Genomic DNA, 20,870 nt, shown 5'->3' with positions numbered 1-20,870 from the left:
ATATCAGCATATTTCACATAAGAGGATTTTCAGGTCCATGAGTAGCCTGCTTTCACCACTCACACTTTTCACTTGTGAAGAGGAGCCAGACTAGTATCAGAGACTTTCTAATGAAGAGACACCGCACTCAAAAAAAATCCTCTATGTAAATGCATGGGGTTTTTTAGTCATTGCAGGTACACAAGTGTACCTTGATTTGTACAGATGGTTAGGGTACACAAAAGTACCTGCATTCATGGGTACATTATTGTTCTTCAAAAGGGTACTGCCCCAGCGACAAGCATTTGTACCGACTTAGGTACACACTGGTACTTCCATTTCTTAGAGTTTAGTTTGTAACGTCAATATGGCAGTTGTCTACACATATCCCACCCCTTCGGCGGCAATACATTGAGCCAGTCATGTGGTGTGTTGTGAATACATGGAGCCAATCATGTGGTGTGAAGACATTGTGCCAATCATGTGTTGTGATCTCGCAGCTGGAGCAAGGTTGGTGTAGTGAAGCCTCGCTCACGCGCATATCTGCCGAAATAGATGCCCGATAAGTCCCCAAAAAGCGTTGCAATATGGCCGCCGAGTGGAGGGACTTGCCTAAAAGGACATTTCTAGTATCTCAATGAGAAATTGAGATACTAGGCCAGGCTAATGAGGGCCCTCCTGGCACAACACAAAACCGTCATCAGAGCTGTAAGTTCAGTTTTTCCTCTATATAAGTTCATAGATCCCAAAAGGGTGGTAGGGTTTGCCCCTTGTGTATAAGAAAAAAAACAGTCAAGAGAACACTCTGTGATCCTTCAGTATGGGCTTCCGTCAAAAGTACAAAATGACAGAGGTCACTCAGTAGCCTATACAGCATAACCACCGCTGATGTTTAGCGGCTACAGAATGTTTTCCTGTACCTCTTCAGTGTACAATCTGAGAAATTATGTGAGCACTTGCATAGATCAGCCTCTTCAGTGCACAATCTGAGAAATGATGTGAGCACTTGCATAGATCAGTAGTAGTTTATCCTCTCCACGATAGAGGAGACTGCGGTATAAGTTGATCCAGTTTAGTCTACAATCAGCACTTCCATTTGATTGAAGCATTCAACAATTAAATATCTTAAAAACATCTACAATAAACATGTTTTTTTCAGTGCTGTTAATTTCATGCTGTTTTCATAAGTGTAACAGGTTAACAGGCTTAGCCCAGTCTGTAACCCAGGAATGCCAGGGGGTCCGTTGTCAATTCAATTAAATTATTAAATTAAACAGTTCACAAGAAAAAGTATTTTTTCCTTGCTAACCGTTTATTACAGCATCTAAGGACTTGCATCATTGGAGAGCTGAAATTGTGCGGTCTCACATGATATCTGTGCGATGACTAGACTACTTCACAAAAAATTAACCCGAGATGAGGGCATTTGTAAGTGTCGAAAAAGATTTGTGGTTTTTAAAAAAGGATTTGTGTGTTGAGCCCCCAAACCCACCCCCTCACTCTGGTACTCAATGACAAACTCTGGGTAAATCTGATATTTCTCAAAGATGACAAAAATAGCAGGATTGCTGATGTTGTCCACACAGCTGTCGTAGAGGTGCTTGCCAGTTCCTTTAGCCGGAGGGCGCACGTAACTGCTGCTGCCTCGGCTGAATTCTCCCACCAACACCCGAGCCACAAACATGGTATTGATGCTACTGGTGGGTTTACAGTAGTTGTGTGAGTATGCAGCATCTCTGGCAAAGTAGCTTCCTACAGGTCAAAAAGAAAGAGAGAACATGATAACAAATGATTGTTTTCCACAAACATTGTTACAAGGCTGCTTCACAGTCAAACTGCACCATGAAACTGCGTATGTGGTGCAAGTGATAACATTCTTATCCATACATCAGCTCCTGCAAGATGCTTGCTTTTTGGTCTAAATACTTTTATTTCAAATATAGGTTAACTGTACAGAGTTTTGGATTTGAAGAAAACTGTGTCTTTGTTCTGCTGCCAGTCACTTTTGAAGGAAACCATGAGGAAAAGTCTAATGTAATCTGCACTGAGATTAACACGACTTAAACCTGCAACCTCTGGCATGGAAAGCAGTCATGATAGCAGCTGATGGCAAAAGCCATGCCCTGGAGTGACATTCACACCCTGCACATCTCAGTATTCAAGCTGCAGTCTACATACTGTGCACTCACCCTTGCCATAAGCTGTGCCATGGACGCCGCACATCCTCCAGTCAAAGTTCTGGTCGCAGATGGCCTCCAGCAGAGAGGGGTCTGTGCCGTGAAACAGCAAGCGCTCCTCCACGGCCTTGCCCCCACTCCTCTCCATCATGGTCTCCTTCTGCCTGGGGGTTATAAGCCTGACAGTTTGAGGTAGCTAAGACTAAGACCGACAGTTAATGATAAGGTAGATAGATATGAGGTCAAGTGTATGACTTCTAAGAATGACTACAGTTTGTAATTGTAAACAGATTTCATAATATATGCATGTGTGTGTGTGTGTGTGTAAATGTATATACTACATACCACTGAAAAACTCTCCAAAGTGATCTGTTCTGTATCCTTCGGATACTCTTAACAGTGCTGTTGGGCATAGTGTGTTTAAACAACTTCTCCACCTTCTGGAACTCATCGGAGGACTCTGAGAGAGGAACAAGCTGGAGGTACAGACAACCAGACTATGTGTCAGTGTAAGAGGTAAACCAGTAACATGCAGAAATGTACTATTTTCATTACGTTTTTCATACGAGTTACTAGTTTAGGTATACTGTTATGTGAAGGACAAACACTAAGGGTGCAGCGCTACACTCAACTCACGATTCGGTACGATTCACAACTTTAAAGGCACACCTTTCACCTTTATGAAGCTAATTTGATGGTATTGGTATTTGATCATTCACCTAGCATAACCATACAGCATAGACGTAGCAAGTCCCTACTGAGAAAACCAGCCATGCAAAACTCACGAGAATGTGAAACATTACCTTGTCAGTAGATATAGTTCTTTGGAGATGCTTGTTGTTAATGCTTCACCTCCACAACAAAAGCATTTGCATCGTGTAGGGGGGGGGCTCTAAACTCGCCAAACTCTAGAGCTCTAAACTCGCCAAAATACCTAAACCTGCATAGTGTACCTTTAAGATAGACAGAATAAGCAGGAAAAGCTGCAGAACAATTATGACTGAAAAATATTCCTTTTATCAGGTTGTTTTAAATTAGAATAATCTTTTCATCACTAACACACATGCATATGATTCCCCACCCATGAGTGTATCATTCCCTCTCACCACCCACAAGAATACAACTAAGGATTTTGCCTGATATATTTTCACACGCCACCAGTTAGCTTGCTAGCAAACTCCAAAAATTGAGCTATAAACCAGTTCTGGTTTTAAAATAAAAAGTCCTTTCCCACTTATTTGAAGCTAACTAGTATCACAGGGCCAGATATGTGTGGCCAGTAGACAATACAACATGCAGTATATTTTGGGCACAACTATGATGGCTTTGTCTTAAATGGGGTGAGAGAATCAAACTGATGTGTGTACACCTAAGAGCCAGTTCAATACTACATGCCTGTAATGTTGATTCAAACAGAAAACTCCAATATGGTGGAGCACCCGCATGGTACCTTTGTCAAGCCGTGAGGGCTTAAGGAAGGAAGCATATCTTTTACATTATCCTTCACCAGGATTTCAGCACGTTGTTCCAGACACAAATTATAGGCTAGTAGATACAGAAATACAAAGATTAGATCTGACCCACACCACGGGAGGTGATATGGATCATATGAACATCTCTCACCTTGTAGGAGCCGTTGGGCTGAGCTGTTTTATCCCAGTGATCTGGCACATCTGCTGAGGAGGAACTGGACGTCTCAGATGCCTCACTGGAGGAGCAATGCAGAGAATAAATGACCACAGATTTGCATTACGCTAATCAATATTAACAGATATGCATTACGCTAATCAATATTAACAGATATGCGTTACGCTAATCAATATTAACAATGGAATGCAAAGAGTTTTTGAAACCACAAAATCCTGATATCTAACTGTGTGTACTTGAGATGTTGTATGTCCACAGTATTGTTAAAGCGATGGTTCGGAATAATTTCACCCTAGGGTCCTTTGCACCATGACCTCGAGACAAACACCTTCCCAGAACCTTTTTTCCCTTGGTCGAACCCTGGTCGAGTAGCGCTGTCAGAAACTAATGACATTCTGCAGTCGTGATCGAACCAACTTTTATCTCGTAAATTACCCCACTAATAATGCCCTGAATGGTACGAAACTTCTGCAGTAGTCCAATGGCATTAGAAAGTTTGTAAGTGCACCAGGAGTTTATTTAAATAAGACTTGCCTGATTATCTGCTACTATACTGCTGCGTCGACGTTTCTTCCGTGATTTGGGAAAAGCCCGTAAAAGTCCTGGCAGGAAGCATGCATAAGGATGTAGATCCAGGAATGCACTAATATTTTGTTCGTAGTCCAGTTTGCAACAATTATTAGTTAACACTAAGTTGTAAACACTTCGGAAAAAAAAAACGTTGATGTAATCGCTTCCTGCAAGGACTTTTACAGGCTTCGGTATAGTAGCATATAATCAGACAAGTCTTATTTAAATAAACTCCTGGTGCACTTGAACATACTGTATATTGATCCACAAAAGCATGCAAGGAACAGGCATAATCCTCATAAGTCACCCAGTGAACAAATGAGGACAACAAGGATACCTCTTCAGCTTGCTCTGCACATCTTGAGAACAGGGTCGCCTCCGGACCTCCCTTTTGGTTTTGTATTTTTGGTTCTGCTGATACATCTCTGTAAGGGAATACATAACAAAACAAAACCTAAGTGTGACTGGTTATCAACACTTTTGAACCAACCAAGTGATGAGATTATTTTACCTTTCAAGTAGATTATGTACTGTTGTTCTTTTGCATCAAACGACACCTCACTGTCACCGCTGCAGAGGTAAGCCTTCTCCAGTGTTTTAGAAGTCACCGAGGACACAGCGGGCCCGTAGGCCTGCATGGAGAGAGAAGTTCTGCCTAAATAGCCTGATGGGTCAATACAATATCTTTTCTCCAGAATCTCCTTACATTTGTGGTGGTTAGTGAGCATCCCCCTTTACTGTAAAGCGATTTGGATTCCTTCAAAACACTATATAAAAGCAATGTGGTGTTGTTATCTGCAAAATGACAGTGCCATACTAGCCTGGCTAACGTCAGACCTCATCTCATTGAGATGGGGTCTGGGAACTAGACATTCATTTTCTCATATTTGAAACGTGGTTTACGAATGCCCAGAGCCGTTTATTGGGTGCTACGAATGTCTATCAAATGCGTCTGTACGTAGCTCATAACGGCTTCGGTGTGTCGTCATCGTCTTGCTGCCCTCCCTCCGTTCTGAGATTGGTTCCTTCTTTGAGGTGAAAACGAAGTCCATAGAATAAAATCACGCGCGTAAGGCAGCATGGGAAAACCCAGGCTAGTGCCATACAGTATATGATGATCAAACTGATCACAGTGACTTGTTTCACCTCCAGTAACACCTCCAACTAGCACCTTCAGCGCTTCAGGTGAACAGTTTGTGCGTTAACCCTTTACCTGACAGTATCGACATAAGAGTGACATGACACTGTCATGTACACATGACACTGTCACGACACATGAAACCTAACCCTAATTCTAACCTCTAACCTTAATCCTATAACCCCAACCCTAACTCTAAACCTAACCATAATCATAATCCTAACCCTAACTTGTTATGACAAAAACCGAATGTCACTTAATAACAGAAGCGTTATGTCATAAACGTTCATGTCACTCTTCAAGTCGACACTGTCAAGAAAAGTGTAGCCACTGTAGGAACTGACCTTGACTCCGTACTCATTCCAGCCCCCCTGGTCGTCCTTCCAGTACCAGCGCCACTCGGTGGTCAGGATGAAGTGGGGCGGCTTGGTGACGGAGGAAGCAGTGGACAGGCGCCGGACAGGTGAGCCTGCACAGGTCATGGTGAGGAAGTCCACGGGCCGGACCCCTGGGCTGCTGTCACTGGCTGGGTTGCAGTAGGCCTTCTCGAGTCCCTCCTGATCAGGCAGGTCTTTCCATGTCACACCATCACTGTCCAAAAGTTGCCATTTGTACGGAAGATTGTGGTGGACACGAATGCACTTATCTACAAAAAAAATGTAAAACAAATTTCTATCACATATTTCAGCTATGCATTTTTCTATGAACACTGATAAACATTCATGAACAATTGAAAGCTTTAGTTTCTTCAAGCCTCACATATAAGCATGTAGCCTAATGTTTTTATGGCATCCATACATGTAATATTATGAAGCGCATCAGGTACAGTAGATCACACATTACTCATTACTACATTTCTAAATGTCTCACTGCAATTGACAGCCCATGGTAGCACCTTTGAAGCTACATCCTCTGTGGATGAAGAATAGGCAGATTTCATTGTGGTCTGCTTCACTGATGGAGGTGCCTGAAGGCTGTCGTGAGCGCTCTTTTACAGCAGGTAGCACAGATGGGAGCTTTGGTCTTGGGGACGATTTGGTAACTAAAAAAGAAGTCAAGATTTATCACAGTAAACTTTAACATGGTAATATGTATTGTATTATTTACCACATATTCTCTTATTCTAATTTCATCAAGTTTTTTATTTGTTCTAACTTATGTTTACTTGCAGCAATACACAAATAAATGTTACTCACCTTGTTTAGTAATGCTGGTTTTCATGGAGACTGGCCTCTGTCCACTGAGGAGCAGCCGGTTCTTGTAGATCAGCTGGATGTGGCGGATGTGCTCTGGACTGAGGCCTCTGCCGCTCAGGATCTTCATGCTGTTGGCGTCAAACGTGTGTGCTCTCTTACAATCGGCCCCAAACTTGCAGTCTCCCAAGAGGAAGTGCTGGCACACGTGCAGACTGGTGCAGGTGGACTTGAATCTGCAGGAGCCATGTTCTCCATTGCCCTTGTTGTAATGACCGCAGATCTGCAAATGCAAGAAGAGAAAATCAACATTATCAGAAACAACATGATGGATATAATCAAATGTATTATGATGTACAGTACACAGGTCCTAGATGATATGCTATAGTCTGTGCACCCAGCTATTTCTATTTCCTGAGTCTGGGCACACTAGTAACACAGTATACTTGTCCTGAGTCTGGGCACACTAGTAACACAGTATACTTGGGGTCTGGGCACACTAGTAACAGGGTCATTCCACGTCAATTCAACCAGGGCCCACGCACTAGGTCTCAAAAATTCTAAAAAAAATTACCAGGTGTACCTATGTTACCCAGGAGACACACTGTAAAATTACTCTTATGTAAGATCAATACTTTCCAAGATACAGCCAGTTTTACAGGGGAGGGGGGGTGTCGATTTTGTTCGGCTCTTTTTTTTGTCAAAGTTCACAAGCCCACAGCAAAGAACTAAACCATGTAGGAGGCTCAAATTTTGCATGCTGGTACATAAATAGGAATGGTATGTAGCAAAATCGTCACGCTTTGGTCTGGATAATCCTGCATGGTCATAGCTGTCCCTCAAAGTTGATACAAATTTTATTGAGTTTTTGGCTGGGCTCTGTTTAAGCCTTCAGAAGACATATTTGTACTCAACATATGCTCTTGATTTATTTTCCTTACTGAGATAAGTAGAAACACTCTCACAAAAACAATGAACAGAAAATAAATTCCTTCAGGGCCTGAACAGCAGACCTTAGAAGTCTAAAAAATCATTTTGGTTCTCATTTTCAGAGCACCTAAACACCTTGTTGATATTGTTTCATAGGGCTTTAGTGGTGGTGTTGAAGCCTATAAGCCCAATATTTTCTTGTCAAGTGCTCTGTTTATGGCATTTTTTTTTAATAAAGAGCACAAAAGAAATACATTTTGTCCTCCATAGTAGAACTTTATGTAGGCCTACGCATTTAGGAACAGATGTTGGGTTCTGCCCAAAGACGAGCAACATAAAAGTAACGTAAAAGTAACGAGTAACGTAATAAGTTACTTTCCATAGAGGGTAACTAAGTAAAGTAACGGGTTACTTTTTTGAGAAGTAAAGAGTAACGAGCAAACACTACTTTTTAAAAGTAACTTCCCCAACACTGCTCCTGGGTCACATAGGTACACCTGGTCATTTTTTCAGAATTTTTTGAGACCTAAGTGCGTGGGCCCTGGTTGAACTGACGTGGAATGACCCAACACAGTATACTTGTCCTGAGTCTGGGCACACTAGTAACACAGTATACTTGTCCTGAGTCTGGGCACACTAGTAACACAGTATACTTGGGGTCTGGGGTTGGGGGCCAAAGGGGGGTGGGGCATGGGGTCGGGTGAAGGTTTGGAAGTAGAAGTGGAATGTGGAATCTGTAAGGTAAATTTAGAAAGATTTTTTTTCTAAATGAAACTTCATTTTCATTTAATTTCATTTATTTATTTATAAGGACAATACACATTCATTAATATTTCTGTAAATGTGCCAGTGTTAGCCAGCCGGCTCATTTTCAACTGTAGTCCTTTGGCAAGTTCTTGTGAAAATCAATTGACTTGGCCAGATGTTCTTAGATGCAAAGTTAGTAAGCGGTAGGTCAGTGATCTTTGGATGAATATTGATATAATAAATGACAGCAGATTTAAGGAATGAAACATTCTATGGTGGTACGGTGTTCTGCAAATTAATTTCTTGTTTTTTTTCTTCAAACTTTTCCAGGGCAGTACCATTATGCAAACATTTGTATATTTAATTTTACAACCAATAAGCAAGGTTAAACTATAATGGTATTGGGGTGGCAGTTACAATTATGAAAACGTTGGACTGCTGTAACTTGACATTGACTCAAATGTTTGGTGAATTCCTAATTTAGTCATGTAACTGCCCTGAAGAAGTTTTGGAGAATATACTGTATTGAAATTCATTTGTTGGAAACAGTACTTGGCATGGAGGGTATCTACAGTATCTCTAGCCTTTTGCCCTCTGACCTTCTTACTTTTTAGCCACCTTGTTTCTTTTAATCTAGCGCCAAGACAGTGCACAAACACCAAATGTTTTTTTTTCTTTTAGCCCTATAACACTATAAAGACAGCTACAGGACAGTGACAAGAATTTCACATACAAAAAACATGAAATTTTAAATCGATCAGTCAGGCCTGTGCCTGTGATTTGGGCATAGTGTAGGCTGCATACACCGTGTAGTAAACTTAAACAAAACCGTTGTGTCACAAAGACTGAAGAGTCATCTCCTGTGAACCAAATAAACAATTGCTCATCAGGCGCAGCTAAAAGAGTGAAACAGTGCTTTTCTTAATACCATAGAAATCAAAGCAGCCTGGGTTAATAGTCATATAATCATATGTGGATGTTGGTTACAGTACGCACCTCTGGCAGCAGGTACGGGTCGTTCTGTAGAAGTAGGGAACACAACTCCCCAACACTGAGATCACTCAGACCTGTCTTCCGCAGAAGTGACCTGTTAGTCTGGGAGTCCAGGCTGTGGGGATTTTTGCATTTGTCCCTATAAAATGAAATACAAAGGCGAACGGTTTTTGTAAACAGAGATCTGGTGAAACTTCAGAAGGAATCAAACCAAATTAAAAAGCACCGTCATTATGATAAACTAGATTGTAGCTTAGGCTACCCCAGAGAGAGAGAGAGAGACTGAGACTGTAACTTACCCGAATCGACAATTCCCACAGACAAAATATCTACACAAATGTAGGAAATTGTCACAGTCAAGACATTTCTGGGATTGGCAAACTCGTATAGCCGTTTTAGCGATTACCAGCCTATTGGGATCAGCAGAGTTATCTTCACCATGAACCAAGAGAAATTGACTTTCGTCCAAGAGTTCCCTTAACAAGACATGTTCTGCGACTGATGTTTTTCGCCGGAGAATTTGCTTAAGCTGCCCGAACTTTAACCCCCCTTGATTTTGACAGAGGATGGTCAAAACAGAAGAAGCGATCGAAGATGACATTTTTACTGCTGTCTATCCGTCTGATAACTAACTAACCTGCGCCCTATGGGATGGTCTGTTTACTCATTCTTCCCTTTCATTTGAAACGAAAGCGAAACTCAGCATTGATGTATATTGAAGGTGAAAGCTATGCGCCATAGTGCGCAAAAATAGCGCCACTCATAACAATTTAGCATTATGCCCGATAATATTGTGTTAACATTACGTGTTATTCATTATTCATTCAAAGTTGAGATGTGGGAAAACTCGTGGTTTCACTTTCATCAAGGGAAAACAGTGCTGTTGCATTGCGACATGTTCGCTCGTTCGTTTGAAATCTCTGATTGACCACCTGTTCGAGGGATTTGGTTTGACAGCTAGTGGCCTTGCCAAATAGACGCACACAAATCATGACGCTAATATGCGAGGTTCTGGTAGGCCTATTGGTTATGGTTTTGTGCTATAAATTAATAATATTTTATAGCAAAGTTTTAAGTTGACTATTTTAATTGTATGGTTATTTTTTGTCAACATACACTCACAACCTACTGTCGTTAAAAGTGAGGCCTAAGCAAAATAGGCAACAAGGCTGTCTGTGCGTCACAAACAGACTGACCCCCTTACTCAACAGTTCGCAATGATGACAGTGATATTATTTTTTTTTTTTTTTTATGCCAACACGCTCAGTCAAAACCTTCCGTCGCAAATTGTGAAAAACATTGTTGTACATGTCATAACAGACGGGATAATAAATTGCATAGGCTACGGTTTATATTGCGTCGCTTTACACATAATGTTAGTTGCATTGATTAAAAACTGTAACAATAATAGTAGCCTACATCGGGTGGCATAGAAGGCTATCTGTTTAAGTCATAGGTGACACCCAAAATGAATGACATCCCCTGACAAGAGTTCGCGATAGTAAGAAATTGTCTACATTGATGCACGGAAAGAACACAGCCTACGCTTCTAGGAGCGTGCGGTCCATATGGGCAAGTGGGGCAGCGAACTACCTGAAGCATCCTCCACAAAAAATAGTTCTTCAGTAAATCATTGCTCCAAGTCTACTTTTAATAATGTGATTGTCACATTAATTATCTATAGTTTCTGTAGGCTTTCCAACTATTTTTGGTCTATTGACATCAACTTTTGGATGATGATGGCGATTCTCGTTGAGTGTAATGTGTCATGCAATGTTGGGGCAGGGCACCTCGACGATCGCATTCCTCAATAATTTATCGCATAACCCTGGCGGCTTTAAAGAGGATTGCAATCCGCGCTAAAAGACGCCTGTATGGTCGTAAAGTAGTCTGCCCCATGGTCATATTCTAGAACTACTTTATTCCGCCAGTTATAAATTAGGCCTATCGTTTCATTTCAAGATGCAGAAATGGCGAGTAGTGTTGCACTTGTTAACCGTGTTGAGTTTCTGTTAAATTAGGTTTAAATTAGAAGATACGTTAGCTAACCCTGGTGTCTTCCTTGGTTTAGCTTCTAGTGGATTTAATAGCATCTTTTGACAGCGCAAAAACGAGAAGGCAACGGTGTTCAAAGGCATAGGTTGCTGCAGAGAATGAGGTATATCCTATAATATAGTTTCTACAGCGAGTGGTCAGACAATTATCCATAACACCCAACTGTCTTGAGTTGCAGTTATAAAACCCAACTACTTAAAAATATTAGATAGTTAGCAGCAGGCCAGACAGAACAAAAAAAGTTTTGTTATGCTTCGCTGGTTTAACGTGATGAGAACGGTGCAAACTTAACTGATGTGTTACTGATCTACAATTCTGACTGTGACATGATTTAAGCATACAGCAAAGTCCTGTAAAATATGTCATTTTAATGTAGCTCAAAATGATAGGCTATTAAAAAAAGTCAGACTTTCTGCCCTACCAAAATGTATGGTCACCGCACGCTTCTCCGAATTCGCACATAGAGCTCCAAAAATATCCAAAAAAAAGTTAAACGGATTGGCCAACCTCATCAGCTGTATCTAATGTGTCACTATAATCCAACTTTTAGACCGTTATAGTCCTGAATTTCCCCTCGGGGATCAATAAAGTATCTATCTATCTATCTAGTCCTCCATACGTGTTCTTTGGAAAAGCAAAGGTGATAATCCCTCCCCCTCCTATTTTTTTCTTATCGGATCTGCATCGATCTCAAATATGACATTTCTAAAATCAAATTGACGGAAATCCGTCCTATGACGGAGAACTTTAATCCTTGCATTCATTAAAAGAGCAGCATTTCCATAGGTTTTCTAGCAGGCAGATAGATCGTACATGAGCTCAGCCATATTTTTTCTCTCTTTCTCTCTCTCTTTGTGTGTGTGTGTGTTTAGGCCTACAAACTGAAAGTAAAAGTAGCATAAACGATGCGGAAGATGCATCTACGTCGTCGATATGAAGGAAAGAACGGCTACTTGGAGATATAAACGATAGGCCTGCGCTCATGTTGCTTTTTAGTGTTTGATTATTTTAAAACGTTTGAATGAATTGAATTGAGTGCAGATTGTGTAGGCTAGTTAGTCTTAAATGTCGAAGAGGTTGATCTAATATTTTATCTGTAGCTCCAACTTAGACCTATCGAAAATGGCGGAACAACAACTTCGCAACACTCTTATGGATTTTTTGTGTTGTAATGTTTGCGGAGGGACACTTAAGAACCCAGTATCGCTTGGTTGCAATCATAGCTTCTGTCAGATTTGTCTGTCTGATTTCTGGAAAGAACAGATTGATGAGAAATGTCCATTGTGTAAGAGAAAGTCATCTAAGAATAGACTTATCAACTTTTCGTTGAAAGAACTTGCCGACTGTTATGACGCGACGACACAACGACACAATGTTGAAGATGAACAGTCAGATGAATGCCCAAACCCAACAATTCAGCCAGGGCATCCTAAATTACAGGTAACACATGAAAGTTAACTGAGTCCTATGTCACATTCTGTTAGATAATTTTGTATGCTTTGACGCAAAAAAGACAGGAGCCAGTGATCAAAAAGAACAATACAATTGTAGCCTATTATCTTTGCAAAGAGAGAGAATGAGACAAAACAATGGTTCGTACCCAAACTCTGACATGTTCTGCAGGCAAGCAAGCTTCTTTATATCATACAATCGGGGTGTGACAGTTAACACATGGCCTAAAACATGACATAGCCTGACCCTCAGGTCAGAGCGCATTCCGAAATTGTGACCTGAGCTTCTCTCCGTTCCTCTGTGGTCAATTTTAAACTTACACTTGGGCGACTCAGCATGTCTGGATATTATGCATGTCTGGATATTAGCAAAAGCAGAACTATAAACAGAACACAAGGTTCATGTTCGTAGAATTAGACACAATAATATACCGAACATAAGATTTATAACTAAACAAGAGTCAAAATGACAGAACAGAAGATATGTGAAGCCAAAACAGTAGATGTGAACTAAAACAGCATCATAAGGATGCATGTGAACTAAACTAAATCAATGTAAAACACTTAAATGTTTTATTTTTAACAGTGCAATAACAATTGGCAGTGCACACTTCATCCGACAAAGTTAAAATTACACACAACTTTTGGGGAGATGAGCGAATAGCTGACTGTGTAGGCTATGTCAAAAATGTGAACATGTGAGATTCAACTAGATGACCTTTTTACACGCATCTTCTGAAACTATTCAAAACTCTCCATACAATTCTCGAAAAACAATCACTGATAAATCTAAAATGCTGATACTTGCATGGAACATTTTGAAGTGCTGTGCCTTAACACACAATGTTCAAGGTGTGGTTGTTGTGTCTCTGTGTGTGTGTGGTATGATTTGTCTGTATGTTGCTGTTTGTATGTAATTAGCAGATGCTGAGAAAACGGAGTACCAAGGAGGAAGGACTGACCAGACCCGGTAGAGTTGAACTAGATGAGGTGAGTAAAAGAGGGCAGCTGAACATGAGAATGAGGGAGTGTAATTTACACAACTCAATTGAGTTGAGGATAGTCTAAATTCTAGAATGACAAAGCTTTGTTTTGTACAAGTAAATTCACTAATAGATGGAGACATGATGAGTGCAACTCAGATCCTAAATGAGTGTTTGAGGTTGGGTGGAGAGGGGTTCCTAAGAGTGTGTGTGTGAAGGGGGTATTGCTAGGCCTACTATAATAATAATAATAAATGAAGCAAAAACAAAGCAGAAAAATAAATATTCAAAATAGAAATATTATGGAAAGAGCAATCAAGAAAATCAATCAATATCAGACCAATATGCTTAAAAAGGCATTTTGGAAATTAGCTTATTTTGGGAGCAATAGGCTAGTTGGTTCTGCCCACCTTAATCAGCTATGCTAAGCTAGGCTAACGATGTGTGTGTCAGAGTGACACTGCGGTGAGTTACTGCATGCACAGAGATGAGAAGGGTTATATGTATAATCTATCTAACTGGAGGAGACTGTGAATAAGCTAATTTCCCAAAATGTTGATTGATTGATTGATTGATTGATTTTATTTGACCACTTAGATATAAAATATGAAACAGTACTACTCTGTGTCATACATTAAAATACATTAATAGTCAGGGATGACACGGTAAAGCCCAACGACTTAATTCCATTGTGGTCCCTGTTTGTGGGTTACTTTAAAGCAATTAGTAAAATAAACAATAATATCAATCAGTAAACAACCAACCACCAGTAAAGTGTTAATGAAAAGCTAAAGTAACCAGGTAGATTTTTAGCTGTCACTTAAAATGAAATGAAATGAAATGAAATAAACCAGGAAACTTCTAAAAGATATAGGGAGCCAAATAGTGTTGCTAAAACAGGAGTGATATGCTATCTTTGCCTTGTTTTCGTTAGGAGTATAGCAGCAGAGTTCTGGATTAGTGTCTGGATATATAAGACAAGTAAAAAGAGCACTACAATAGTCCAATCTACTTGAGATGAAAGGATGAAAATGAGTGCACTTAAGCAATGTTTCTTAGATGAAGGAAGACTGGTCACAGGTTTCCCTATTCCCTTACAGCAATACTCTCTCTCACTGTGTGTGTGTGTGTGTTTTCTCTAGGATCTAGTGGATTGGAATAAACCCCTGGCGTGGCAAGTGGGTCATCTTGGGAGCAAGTATGACAAGTGGGTGCATAAGCCTGTGGACCGGCCCATTCGCCTGTTTGAGTCAGAGTTCCTGGAGGCCAGAACCAAGGCTGCATGGTATTGTTGAAATCATTCATATGTACTGACACTGTATCATGCCTCCTCCAGACCTGAAACAATAGCTTAACGTAACAGCAGTGCAGAGCCAGGACACATAAATGATGCACTTAACCAATAACATATACTGTACTGTAGGCCTAACTTGCCAGTATCGGAAAATAAACCTGAGAGGATGAGTAGGTCTTGTTTTGCTGTACAGTGTTTTACTTGTTTTATTATATGTTCTCCAAAAAGTTTCCATTTACTAGTACCTAGTAAAAGTAGGTCATGGTATTTATTCTTGAAATCTTCTAAATCTGCATATTTATTTGTGTGTAGGTATTGGGTTCCAATCTGTTGGGTGCCTGTAGTCATATGTCTGACCTTATACTGCTGGACACTTCTCTCCAAGTCGGGTGAGACAGGAACCCCAACACGCACACACACACACACACACACACACACACACACACACACACACACATTATGCTGAATACTGTACTATTCTTTATCTACAGTATATGTATTATGTGTTATTTGTTTATTGGCTATAAAAGTAAATGCACAAATAGGCAAATGTAATCTCATAATCTCAGTCCCCAGAGTTTACTCCACAGTGGAATGGTCTTATGTTTCCCATTGACAACTCAGTAGTTTAACATTTCTTTACATACAGTGTAGTAAAAACAGTCAACATTACAGACTACAGTTGAATTCACTTTTATTAGCCATAGCCATAGCAATTCATAGAATCATAGCTATTGATTCAATCATTTTTCAGGTATGTCGATCTGATTTGAAAAAAAAAAAGTCTATATATTTTTGGCTGCATGAGCCATAGCTCAGATTCTTTGTCTGTGCATTGCTATAATATATATTTATCTGGTCCTTTTCTCTCTCTCTCCCTTTCTGTGTCTCTCTCTGTCTCTCCCTTTCTGTGTCATCTCTCAGACAATTCAGTGCCGATTCATAAGTATGGTGTCCCTTTGGTCTTAACTTTGGGGGGGTTATTTCTATGGTTGTTCTTGACTTACTGGATACATTTCCTCTTCCACACTCCGCTGAAGCGCAATTACTACATGATCACAATTCACTTCATACTGCATGGACAACATCACAAGGTCAGAGGCATCCTATGACTCTCTCCCTCTCTCTCTCTCTCTCTCTCACTCTCCCTCTCACTGTCTCTCTCTATCTGTATCACTCTCTCAGCAGTATCCACTGTAATAGACTGCAATTATTCACAGAGCAATGTCAATTATTAACTTTACTAGTTATTACTGTACATCATTTTAAACTATAATACCTAGCTGTGGTTGAACAGATTAGACGTTTGCAGGCTGCTCTGGTCTGACTTCACCTAGTTAATTGATGAAGGTGTCATTAAGTATTGGATCAATTAAGACTTTTACTTTTAAAAAACTCTTTGGCCTATTATACAATTCCTTCTTAATGCATTAAATGGTTTTTGACATAGACTGTATAGAACTGTCCAGTTCTATATATACAGTCTATGGTGTTTTGAAAGTTCCTTGTCTAGCTCCTGTATTCATTGCCTGATGATAGATAGGTCAAGGTCATCCATTGCATGTGAATGCTGTCTCTCCCTCTGACTTGTCCCCTCTCTTTCACAGAATCCAAATGATAATTCACGGCTAGTCTTCCCTCCTAGTCTGGCCTTTCTTTTGATGGGTATTCTCTACTGGGCACTAAGCTGGCTGTTGCCAGAGGTTTTGGCCTTATCCCTGTTGTTGGGGGTCATCTGTGGATATGTACTCAATGACCTGGTCCACTACTACCTGCATCATGGCTCCCCAAGTGAAGGCTCTTGGTTCTATTTCATCAGGAATTCCCACATCAAACACCATTTTGAGAATCCAGATAAAGGTGAGGAACAATTTCATGGTTATCCACAAACCTGAACTGGATGCTTGTGTTGTTTATTTTGTGTTTTCCTAGATGCTAAATTGTCTCTTTTAGCTGCTGATCACAGTGTGTCTGACAATGAAATATATATGTGCCATATAAAGGCAATCAATACAAGTCATATTAGGGAAAGACAAACACACAATTTGACACAGTAGTTTTAAACAGAAACAATAATATTTAAAATGTGGATTGGGGTTATTTGAACAAGGGACACAGCTGGGCTGCGCAAAACTATGGTTTCGATGTAGATGGTGGTTAAGTGAACACTCTGTGCTGTGCTGTGCTATGTGCTTTTGTACTGCAAATGTCACCACCTCTCATCGTTCAGAATAATCCAGTGCTGCAGTTTACCATGCTAACAAGCATCAACAACACCCCTATTTATATCTCTGATTCAAAATTAAACTATGTTTGTCAATTTTGATGCTACTTGTCCTATGTGTGTAACTCATCTCTGCTATATGTTGCCCCTTCAGGCTTAGGGATAACAACCACTGTGTTCGACTCCTTATTTGAGACAGACATCCCTCAGATGCATTAAGGATTAAGGATGGGCAAGAAAACATGAAAAACACTCATTTGACATATACTGTTTGTACTGATTACAAAACACTACTGTTACCATCATGCTGAATCAGATTGTGTAGAGTGGCTGCTGGATTTAGAGGTTATTGCGTGATGCTGCAAAATCATGGTTGTGTAAATATATGTTTATGTATGTACAGTATATGCAGTTCTGGAATAAATTAAGAGACCACTGCACATTTGAATATGACCGTCAACTCACTATGCTGTATATTTTTTACGTTTTATTTAGCCTTTCTGGTTTTTTTTTTTTTTTTCATTTCATTTCCTTTTTTTAGTTTCACAACTGTTTAAGCTCTATTTTTTTGTTAACACTTTATGGTAAGGGTGAATTATCATGAATTCATGCATGAATTCATTTATTATTTATGAATTACTTCATTCCTTAATATCTCACATGAGTTCATAGTCGGTCATCCATGACCTCATGCATGAACAACATAAAGCATCAGGTATTATATTATATTATATTAATTATGATTCATTAAGCATTACCCTTTTGTTACTAAATGGTATATTACTGTCACGGACTGCTACTTGAATTGACCCAAAAGCAAGACAACACACCAAGAGTAGATTTACTGACTTTAGTTACAGAGTGCAGCGCAGGAATCTTACAACAATGACACAGAAGGAACATAACAAAACTAGGGGTTTATATACACAGGGATTTAACAAGGCTCAGGTGGACAAGGAACAAGGTAAAACAAGACAGGTGGAAACCATAATTAACAGACTAACGCGGATCAGGTGAGGGGCGGAGACACAGGCACAGGGAACAGAAACACATGGCAAAACAAACAAAGAAACACATGGAACAGGACACAGGAAGTAAACAAGAGATGAAGACATGAACACTAAACTGGGAAAACAAAACACGACAGGACCCTTACAATTACATGTGTTAAAATATTTTACATGCATTTTTAGGATGTGGGTGCAATTTACAGAGAGTTTATTAATGTTTTCTTTCTGATCATGAAATTATGCATACTGAGTCTAATGTGACTAGCTGTTGTAAACTCTGCTAGTGACTTTTCATGCATTTTTTTTTTTGTTTCTACATTTAGTCTACCATGCATGGACTGAACATTTTAGGCAAACATGCATTGAATGTACTGTTGGTTTAAGAATGTATTATGTTGTGTGTGTATACATTACCTGCACAGTATATGTTGTCTGTCATTTTTTGTGACACAGACCACCCTCTTAATCATATTTACACACTGCTTCCATTCAGCCGCAGATACAGAGCACTGAACTGGGCGAAAGCCCTCTTCAAACGAAGTTTTGTCCTCAGTGCCATCACATTGCTGAACTGCTGAAACTTATGTTGAGAACCAGCGTTACCCCCGTCTGTTATGTGGGTTTGTGTTACTATGATGCATCTACTTGTGTGTTCTGATGTGATGTGTTTATATTAGATGGGCTTGGGAATATATTTAAGTTATTAGGTTAAATATCACATGTTATATGGGCTGCCATGTGTCATATGTGGTAATGTGCCCACATTCCTAACTGTGGACAGGAGTCAGGGTGATACAAATGATCACCCTGATGACATTACAGACTCTAATGTTGCTCCAGCTTTGGAATGTAAATAGGTTATAATAAAGTGAATTTTATTGTAGCCCTGTGTGTGGTATAATACTGAAGGTGAATTGTATTCTTTTGTATTTACATTTCTTTTTATGGTATTATAAAGAGAAGAGCAGAAGTGGTCTGCTGTTCCATCTCTGCCCTGTAGATGGCACTAGAGATCATGGTTTCTTGGAGGCAGGAGAGCACATAGGCCTACCTCAGCTTCCTGCACTCAACCAGCTGTTGCTGCCATAGGACTTTGACATCCTGTGTGCCTGTGACATCTGTTGGCAACAATGTTTTTTGTTGAGTGACACGGAAGACTATAAATTGGCCTTTAGACAGCGATAGCGCATTATGAGTTGAGATGAGATGAGTTTGAGCTGTTATTTTAAGGTAAAAAATACATATTGTTACTTTGAAAATATGTGAAAGGCTTTTTCTTCTTACATCTGTCAGATTATTTTCTCAATCCAACAAAATGTATTGCTTCATGAATTAAACTGTCCTCATTTGGACATCAAAAGAAAGGTCTTTAAGTAATTTTTATGCTGGTTACACGACCAACATGGCCATTGAAGATATGACCGGTCAAATCTCAATTGAATATTTTAGAATCCCTAAGACTGAATTCAGTGCTGAGCCTATGAGCAGCTGTTTTCTCCCAGCGTTGATTGTCACTGTTTTTTCCCCACAGGGTTTCTTATCCTACTGAGCAACTGTACCAAGGTAGGATCTATTCTAGGGATGTAAGGAATATTTGAAGACATGTTTCCTGCTTTCATGAACTGTATAGAGCTCAAACTTATTCTTGTATTAAGCCTAATGTGGCATGGTTTTGCTTGCAAAGTGTCTGTACTTGGATTTTTGTGAACCATCTAGACATCTTATGTAACCTATTTATAAAACAGATAATATACCAAAAAGAGTGAGAGTGATGTTTAATTTACTTTTACCTTGGTAATGAACTCACATAAGGATATAAAGTAAGGAAAAATCCTCCATAGACAAAGCTGAGGCAGGAATGTTGGAATGATTTCTCCTCTTTTCACCCTCCCAGTGATCCTGATTTGGAATAACTGCTGAGTATGCAGCACAGAACCTGAATCAGGTCCTACTGTAGATGCCATTAGGTTTTGACAGATGGCCAAGACAGAAGAAGTGATCAGAGACATCATTTTTACTGCTGTATGAATACATATATTCATATCTAGGCCCTGAATCTGATACCGATCTAACCTGGACCCTAAAATGGTCTATTTGTCCATTCTTCTCTTTCACTAGAAAAGAAAGGGAAACTCAACATGGATATCTATTGCAGGTGAAATATGCACCACAGTGCATAAAAAATAGCACCACTCTTCAAAATTGATTATTGCCCAAATGTGCATCATGTTATATGCCACAGGCAATAAGTTAAGAAAAACATAATCAGTCAAATGCCTATTGTGACCTAAACATCATCTTATAAAGATCCCCTCCACACACTCTTTCTCTCTCTCTCTCTCTCTCTCTTTGTGTAGTTGTTAGAGAGAGAGAGATTGACTTAAAAAAAGACATGTAATATGGCAAAGTCAAAATGAAACATTCAATATCAGAAACCAAGAGAGGGGTGTGTGATTTATTCTGTGATTTTGTAAGTGTA

At 39.8% G+C, this 20,870-nt stretch overlaps 2 protein-coding genes across 5 annotated transcripts; one reads left to right on the top strand and one right to left on the bottom strand.

Annotated features, from left to right (window-relative positions):
• Positions 1–146: 146 nt before the first annotated feature.
• Positions 147–10,028, bottom strand: LOC125303501 (protein mono-ADP-ribosyltransferase PARP12-like). The gene is made up of 11 exons (XM_048257275.1): positions 9,674–10,028; positions 9,378–9,513; positions 6,708–6,987; positions 6,407–6,553; positions 5,856–6,157; positions 4,885–5,005; positions 4,711–4,798; positions 3,780–3,864; positions 2,502–2,632; positions 2,169–2,320; positions 147–1,731 (listed from the first exon to the last, which is right to left on the bottom strand). Exons 1-11 carry the CDS (start codon positions 9,973–9,975, stop codon positions 1,376–1,378), a joined length of 2,100 nt encoding a protein of 699 aa, XP_048113232.1. The 5' UTR covers positions 9,976–10,028; the 3' UTR covers positions 147–1,375.
• LOC125303503 (fatty acid 2-hydroxylase-like) lies at positions 10,010–17,895 on the top strand. 4 transcript variants are annotated; one of them, XM_048257278.1, is made up of 7 exons: positions 10,010–10,028; positions 13,805–13,870; positions 15,006–15,148; positions 15,470–15,546; positions 16,082–16,251; positions 16,765–17,017; positions 17,536–17,895. In XM_048257278.1, exons 1-7 carry the CDS (start codon positions 10,026–10,028, stop codon positions 17,598–17,600), a joined length of 777 nt encoding a protein of 258 aa, XP_048113235.1. In that variant the 5' UTR covers positions 10,010–10,025; the 3' UTR covers positions 17,601–17,895. The 4 variants fall into 4 exon arrangements, with proteins under 4 accessions (XP_048113235.1, XP_048113236.1, XP_048113234.1 ...); XM_048257279.1 differs by lacking the exon at positions 10,010–10,028 and adding an exon at positions 11,342–11,532 and having other exon boundaries at positions 13,802–13,870; XM_048257277.1 differs by lacking the exon at positions 10,010–10,028 and adding an exon at positions 12,121–12,869.
• The last annotated feature ends 2,975 nt before the right edge of the window (positions 17,896–20,870 follow it).

This window comes from Alosa alosa, chromosome 11 (assembly GCF_017589495.1).
Source record: "Alosa alosa isolate M-15738 ecotype Scorff River chromosome 11, AALO_Geno_1.1, whole genome shotgun sequence".
NCBI lineage: Eukaryota > Metazoa > Chordata > Actinopteri > Clupeiformes > Clupeidae > Alosa > Alosa alosa.
The sequence above is the reverse complement of the archived record's forward strand: the minus strand, read 5'-3'. Positions and strand labels throughout refer to the sequence as shown.